At 42.9% G+C, this 8,239-nt stretch overlaps 2 protein-coding genes across 2 annotated transcripts in view; one reads left to right on the plus strand and one right to left on the minus strand.

The window, feature by feature from the left end:
* The window catches only part of mmp14a (matrix metallopeptidase 14a (membrane-inserted)), a 22,409-nt gene extending 19,020 nt beyond the window's left edge, over positions 1–3,389 (minus strand). Inside the window, exon 1 of the mRNA XM_037675844.1 lies at positions 3,025–3,389. Coding sequence (XP_037531772.1) covers positions 3,025–3,108 — 84 coding nt within the window. The 5' untranslated portion in view covers positions 3,109–3,389. The remainder of the gene's footprint in view (positions 1–3,024) is intronic.
* Positions 3,390–7,500: 4,111 nt separating this feature from the next.
* lrp10 (low density lipoprotein receptor-related protein 10) overlaps positions 7,501–8,239 on the plus strand; it is a 12,185-nt gene continuing 11,446 nt past the window's right edge. Inside the window, exon 1 of the mRNA XM_037675814.1 lies at positions 7,501–7,533. The gene's annotated coding sequence lies outside the window, so the exon portion shown is untranslated. The remainder of the gene's footprint in view (positions 7,534–8,239) is intronic.

Below are 8,239 nucleotides of genomic sequence, written 5' to 3' on the forward strand. Positions count from 1 at the left end.
CTAACAGTATCATGCTGCTAACAGTATCATGCTGCTAACAGTATCATACTGCTAGCAGTATCATGCTACTAACTTGACCATGTTGCTAAGAGAAACCGCATTGCTAACAGTGTCATGCTACTAACTGGACCATGTTGCTAAGATAACCTCAATGTCATCAGAACCACTCTGCCAACAGGACCATGCTGCTGTAGATTTATTTATTTTTCACGTTTGTCGCCTTGTTTCTGTATTTTTGTTGTTTCTGTATTTTTGTTGCATGCTTTGAATAAATCCTAGTTTATGTTAGTTTAGTTTATGTTAGTGCTCGCGTTAAGTGTGTAAATTATAGCTGAACAGAATCTATGAGAATCGTGCTGCTGCTGTTCGGTGTATTGTTTTGCACTATTAGTGACTGGTATATATTTGAGATATTTTATCCTGATGCATGCTCAATAATCCAGGTAGAAAAATCTAAAAAAGTTAAATCTGGTCCTCTGGACATTCAAAAAAAACTAAACAAAGCAAAACACTTGCTTTGTTTAGTTTTTTGAATGTCCAGAGGACCAGATTGAACTTTTTTAGACTTAGATCTTTTGGCATACTGTTTGGTGTTCGTTTAGCGTATATCTTAGTTTATATCTCAGATCCTTATTTACTGTTTCTTTTTACACTTTATATTTTTGTTATTGTTTGATGTAACTGGGATTCTGTGTACACAATTTCGCTCCACTACATGTACCACATGTGATGCGAATGACAATAAAGGATCTCTGACTCTGACTCACTGGTCACTTGGTGGTAAAAAAAAAAAAAAAAAAAAACTATTTTCTTGAAATTTTGGATCAGCATCAAGTCTCTACAGAGAAAATTTTCCTTTAGCTTGTCAATTGTTTTTCCATCCTTTCCATTCAAAGAGCTATCAACAACAGGTAAGATATTAATTGCTCACACCCTTTCCAAAGCCCCCCCACCCCCTAAATGATCTGAGAAGAAGAGTTTATTTTCCTGGACTTACGAAGGTTTTACTTCCATCATGAAGGTTCTCGCTTCTTTAATTATAGATTGAGCGCTTGCATCTCGTCAGCATGAAGTCACAGAAAGATGGTTTCGTGTTGACGAATACTGAGAAACCACACAGTTCCTCTTCCTTTGTCTAAATTAAACTTTCCTGTCCCTTCAAACCTCCTAAAAGATCTAGTCTTAAGCACAGAGGTGACAGGGCCTTCTCTATAGCAGGACCAAGACTTTGAAAAGAGTTACCTCTGCTTCATTATCTGCATCGTTTTTATGTCTATATTCTGATTTACCTCATTTTGTATTTTGCTTTGTGTGTTACCTGTTGTTCTGTCTGTACAGCACTTTGGTTGGCCTTGTCGCTGTTTTAAGTGCTCTATAAATAAAGTGGTATGGTATGGTAAAAGGAGTTTCTCTTCCCTTTCGGTAAATCATTTATCCCAGTTTGTTGTCGTTCTGTCTCAGACTCTCCTATCAGTCCAGCTCCCGTTTAGTCTACTTTCTCCACGCGGAGACAAGTGGAGCTTTTGATTACAGGTTTTACCTGATGAGGTCATCCTGAACATATCATTTGCAGCCTCTCCTCTGGGTGTTGTGTCTGACAGTGTTGTGCACTTTTGTAATCTGATGTGTGTCACAATAAAACCTGAGCTGGAACATTATCATTATCATGGAGCGCCTGCTGCGATGCTGGAGATCCAGGTCTCCTCACTTTGTTTACAGACATTCATCATGCCTCAGGGTGTTTGCCGCAGGCGGAAAGACTCCTGTAAACCCCCTGACTTATCCATCTCATCTGCTTTGGCTCACACGCCAACAACTTGTGGTCAGTGACTAAGGTCTTGTGCGTCTTGAAACATACTTTTGTAACTGTCCGTTTTTTCCACAGCAATCTGCAAATCACATTCCTGGATTTTTTGGTGAAGCAACCTTCTTAAAAAATTAAAAAAAAAAAAACCCTGAATTATCTGTGCTGCTGATTATCTGTGCTGCTGATTATCCGTGCTGCTGATCTCTTGCCTTTATGCTGCTGTATTCATACCCATCTGCTCACAACAGACCCGTTTTCGGGCTGCTGTTTAATACTGTATTATTTTACATTTTTAATGTATATTTTAGATCTTTTAGCGTATCGTTTAGAGTTTGTTTAGTGTATATCTTAGATCTTTATATACTGGTTTTTTTTATATTTTATATTTTTGCTATTTTGGGTGTAACTGGGATCTTGGGTACACAATTTCATCCACCTCCTGTACCACTTGTGATGTGAATGACAATAAAGAACCTTGAAACTTGTAGCCAGTTAATGAATACATTAATGGCCTCAATGCTTTTAAAGTGCATCCAAACACTGATCCCTGAGGAACATCATCCTGCATGTTTTAGTTGTTTCCCTGCTCCAACACACCTGATTCAGTGATTTAATTACTTTGTCATGTTCTGCAGAAGCCTGTTAATCACCCATTAATTAAACGCAGGTGTGTTGAAGCAGGGGAACAACTAAAAAACATGCAGGATGGTGTTCCTCAAGGATCAGGGTTGGGAACCCCTGCGTTTTAACTACTTGTTGCAGAGCTGAGGTGATGGGACTCTACAGAAATCAATATTCCAGTCAAGTCAAGTTTATTGTCATTCGCATCACATGTGGTACATACATGCAACATATTTGGATCCAGAGGCACACCATAATATTTGCAACATTGCACAAGACCTGGTGATGAAAAATGTTGTTTATAGGAAAACTAAACTGAGCTTTAGGGAGCCCACAGACATCTACAGTTCCATGTCCAGTCTGTCGGTTGTGAAGACAGATCAGCTTTCTGGTATGTCTGCACAAAAGCAGATGAAACTCATTAACCCCCCCTCCACTGATCCCCCTTTATTCTCAGAACAAAGAGACTCAGCTGAGTTTTCTGAACTGAGACATCCTTAAAAAGTGAAGCTAACTTCAGTGTCATTATATGAAAGAATGCAAGCATGAATATAATCAGTTGAAAGTGGGTTCGGGGTGTATTTCGTGTCTCTTACCTCAGCTCTGAGAACATTTGCAGAGACAGAAGTGAAGGCAGAGCAGAGGAGGCAGCAGGCCAGGGGCAGTAGCTGTGGCACCATTCTGCTTCTCCGAGTTCCCTCAAAAAAGTCCAGAAAACCTCTCCAGTCCGTCCTCACAGACAATAAAGGAGAAGTAAAGAATAAAAAAAGAAGAAGCCGAATGCGACTTTAAGACGTAACAGAGAGCTTACATGGACCGAACCGAACCGTTTTCTCTGCACGAATCTGGGCGGAAGTAAACATAAAAAAAGAAGCACAACGCGCTGAAAAGAAAACGGTAAGAACGATGGTCTGAAACTAAAGCGTCACAGTTTGGCTTCGGTTCGGATTGTCTGCAGCCGGTGTGTGGACGGGGTCCGGACAGAGATCCACAGATGGATTTTCTTCAAGATCCTCCTCCAGATGTGCGCACGTCATAATTCATCATGGCTGCGTGGGACTCCTGACCGAGGACAGAAATAAAGTTACCACGTTTACAAAATAGTCTAACACCACACATGCCTAAATATGTGCATTCCACCTCTCCAAAAAAGGAGTGAAATGACAGCTACAAGTCATTTTACCTACAGGGACGCCACCGGGGGGGTAATTAGTTTTTTCACAGTCTTTCATTGAAAGATCCAATTCCATGAAAACACGAAGCTACTTACTTTTCCTTTATTTACTTCATTTCACATAAATTATCAGTCGTCTCTGTGACGAAACACGAACAGCAGTTTGTCGCTGCCGTTTTAAAATTGTATACACGTTCAAGCTTTATTTTGTTTTGAACCAGTCCAACATAAAACGTTCATAATAAAAAAATTAATATTTCCATTGAAATGTATTATTTATTTATTTTATTTATTCATTAAATAATGGGGAGTGGTGGCGCAGAGGTTAGAGAAGGTGCCCCCTGCCCCCACCCTGATTCGCCCCACTCTGGGCCCCTGAGCAAGGCCCCTAACCCCCACCATCTGCTCCTCCGGGTGTCCTAGATAGCAGCTCCCTGCTCCACACAGAGGGCTGTGGTAGCTCGTGGTCTGTGGTTGTGTCAGGAAGGGCATCCGGCGTAAAAATAACTGCCAAGTCTTCATGCAACTTAATTCGCTGTGGCGACCCCTAATGCAGGGAGCAGCTGAAAGGGAAAAAATATATATTATTTATTCATTCATTTAAAAGGGGAAAAAAGAAACAAAACAAATTCATTTAAAAGAAAAAAAAACATTGAATGAAAAGGGTGCAGAAAGAAGAAGAAAATTCTTATATCTGTCCCTTATTTTTAAAAATATATATAAAATAACTACAAACAACAACTCAGGCTTGAACAATCCATCCATTATCTTTTGCTTCTTCCATTTTGGGTCATGGGGTTCGCCAGTGCCCATGTCCAGCCATCACTGTGCGAGGGGCGGGGGACACCCTGAACAGGTCTCCAGTCCATCACAGGGACATATAGAGACAAACACCCATTCACTTTCTCACCTAGGGACAACTTAGAGTTACCAATCAGTCTAACATGCATGTTTTGGGTCTGTGGGAGGAAACAGGACCCAGAGAAAACCCACGCATGCACGGACAGAACATGCAAACTCCACCCAGAAAGGCCCCCGGATTGGGATTTGAACCAGGGACCTGCTTGTCGAGAGGCAGCAGCTCTACCAGTTGTGCCACTGTGCTGCCCACTTGAACAATCCCCAAAGCAAAAACAAAAAAACATCAGACATTCTTCACATGATATACTTTTACTAACAATTTTAACTTAATCATCTTTTTAAACATATAAAATGTTTTAGACACACTGACATTGTTTTACACTAATAATGTCCACTGAGGATGCGGAGCCTGGGGACTCTGGGTCGGGCCCTCCAATCTCTGGTGCTGAGGTCACGAGATGGTTAAAAAGCTCATCGGTGGCAGGGCCCCGGGGGTGGATGAGATTCGCCCAGAGTTCCTGAAGGCTCTGGATGTTGTAGGGTTGTGTTGGCTTACACGACTCTGCAATATTGCATGGACATCAGGGGAAGTTCCCCTGGATTGGCAGACCGGGGTGGTGGTCCCCCTATTCAAAAAGGGGGACCGTAGAGTGTGTTCCAACTACAGGGGGATCACGCTCTTAAGCCTCCCTAGTAAGGTCTATTCGGGGGTTCTGGAGAGGAGGGTCCGTCGGATAGTCGAACCTCGGATTCAGGAGGAGCAGTGCGGTTTTCGTCCTGGTCATGGAACACTGGACCAGCTCTAAACCCTCAGCAGGGTCCTGGAGGGTGCGTGGGAGTTTGACCAACTGGTCTATATGTGCTTTGTGGACTTGGAGAAGGCGTTCGACCGCGTCCCTCGGGGAACCCTGTGGGGGGTACTCTGGGAGTATGGGGTACCGGGCCCTTTGATACGGGCTGTTAGGTCCCTGTACAACCGGTGTCAGAGCCTGGTCTGCATCGCCGGCAGTAAGTCAGGCTCGTTCCCGCTGAGAGTTGGACTCCACCAAGGTTGCCCTTTGTCACCGATTCTGTTCATAACTTTTATGGACAGAATTTCTAGGCGCAGCCAAGGTGTTGAGGGGATCCGTTTTGGTGGCCTTAGGATTGTGTCTCTGCTTTTTGCAGATGGTGTGGTCCTATTGGCTTCATCAGATCGTGATCTACAGCTTTCGCTGGAGCGGTTCGCAGCCGAGTGCGACACAGCCGGTATGAAGATCAGTTCCTCCAAATCCGAGGCCATGGTCTTGAGCCGGAAAAGGGTAGAGTGCCCTCTCCGAGTCAGGGACGAAGCCCTGCCCCAAGTGGAGGAGTTCAAGTATCTTGGGGTCTTGTTCATGAATGAGGGAAAAATGGAGCATGAGATCGATAGGCGGATAGGTGCAGCTTCTGCAGTGAAGTGGGCACTATACCGGTCTGTTGTGGTGAAGAGATGCTGGAGGGACTATGTTTCTCGGTTGGCCTGGGAACGCCTTGGGATTCTCCCGGAGGAGCTGGCCCAAGTGGCTGCGGAGAGGGAAGTCTAGGCCTCCCTACTTAAACTGCTACCCCCACGACCCAACCCCGGATAAGCGGAAGAAAATGGATGGATGGATGTAAAACAGCACGGTGTAACAACAGCAGCACGAATATGAGTCTGTGGTGAGCAGATGGGTATGAATACAGCAGCATGAGATCAGCAGCATGAGATAATCAGCAGCACAGATAAGTCACCAATTAAAGTGGCATTACAGTGATTTTCTTCTCCTTACAGTGATTATCCTGGTTATGGATTTATAAGTCTAACGGCTTCAAGGTAGAAGCTGTTACTCAGTCTGCTGGTATGGGGTAGAGGTGGGGCAGCCAGCTTGGGATCCGAAAGTCCCAGGTTCGATCCCCAACCATTTCCACGTGGTACCTCTGAGCAGGACAGCTAATCCCCAATTGCTCCCCGGGCACTTAACATAGCTGCCCACTGCTCCATCTGGATGTATCTCAGGTGAAATGGGTTAAATACAGAGAACTAATTTCACCATTGTATGAGAACATACAATGATGAAAACACCGCAGTTTTTATTAATATATTAATGCTCCTCAACCTTCTGCCTGAGGGGAGCGGGGCAAAAAGTGTATGAGCTGAGTGAGTGGGGTCCTTCATGATGCAGGTGGCTCTCTTCCTGCATCTGGAGGTGCAAATGTCTGTGATGGTGGGGAGACTGACTCCAACATACTTCTGTGCAGCCTTCACCACTCTCTGCAAAGAGTGGGGTAGGTGTGTTTATTTTGATTGAAGTCCAGGACCATCTCCTTTGTCTTCTTCACATTGATGTGAAGGCTGTTCTTCCTGCACCAGCTCTCCTGGTGTTCCACCTCTTGCCTGTAGCTGGACTCATCATTGTTTGTGATGCATCCCACCACCGCTGTATCATCTGTGTCTGTGTCAAGTGATTAATAATGAAAACAAAAACATTCTGCTGAGTCGAACTAGCAACTCTGGCAGATATTAGGTATTATTTGTTGTTATTTGAATGAATGATTTTTATTTTTTTCAGGTCTCTCTTGTAATTGAGTCCTCGAGGCTCAATGGGATTTGCCTGTCTAAATAAAGGTTGAATGAAAGTTACTGAACAATGAAACTCTAAAAAAAATTAACAACTTATTATATGTTATGAATACAGTTTTTATTGTTTTATTTTGTGCATTTTCTGTGTATTATCTTTGAAAAAATAAAACAATGAAGGCATTTGTTTTTAGCCATCATTCTTTTTATGAGTGGTGGATGTGTGGCAGTCTGCACGGACACCTGCTGGTAAAAACCAAACACTTCAGCCTTCAGAATCCACCTTGAACCGGCCTGCAGCGTCTACAGCTACATGTAATTTTAGTGTTTCCAAATATTTAAACTTATCATAAAAATAGGGGAATAAACTGTATTTATAGTTTCTTATGAATGAGGAAAAACAGACCTGGCAACGTCACTGGCCTAAGCCCCGCCCCCTCCAGCCATGCATCATGCGGAAGTTCTTGTCAACAAGAAGGGCCGACTGACACGGTAACATATCCGTCCGCTGTCATTTTGTTTCATGATTTAATAATGTTGCTGTCGTTTCTGACCTACGTGTTGTAGTTTGTGTGGGTGTATTAACGCCTCTTGTCGCGTTTGGAAGCCTTGTCTTCTTGTGTCGTAGTTTATAAAAGTGACTAAGCGAGCTAACAGACTGTTAGCTGTTAGCTCGCTGGTGAAGCTCGGAGCTGCTGCTCCCTGTTTCTGCTTCAAACCGAAACTGTGTCGTTATCTCCCTTCTTCTAAGAATGAGCTGAAGCCGAAGAAAACAAATTACGATGTCCCAACGACTCGAAATGCAATCACCTGGTTTTTATTTGACCAGAGATAAAAAAAGAGACTTTGAAACAGTTTTGTTGGCGAACATCGAGACGATTATAGGAAGGAAGTCGCTGTTTGATGTGTACGCAACTCAAACATAACCTTCATTCAATGTTGTCTTCCTGGTAAAGTTCACCACAATAATCAGATAAACTACCCGCCTTTACTCAGTTTATGGTGACTTTTATAAAAGCAGGGAGTGTTTGTTTTTTAATGTTTAGTTTACAATTAAACGAATTTCACCTAAAATGGGAAGTTCACAAAACACACTGACTGAAATCATGTTAAATAAAATCAGACAGGAGCCTGCAGTTCTTTACAACTGCGTATATATATATATATATATATATATATATATATATATATATATATA

This window comes from Nematolebias whitei, chromosome 1 (genome assembly GCF_014905685.2).
Source record: "Nematolebias whitei isolate Nwh7 chromosome 1, NemWhi1, whole genome shotgun sequence".
Classification (NCBI taxonomy): domain Eukaryota; kingdom Metazoa; phylum Chordata; class Actinopteri; order Cyprinodontiformes; family Rivulidae; genus Nematolebias; species Nematolebias whitei.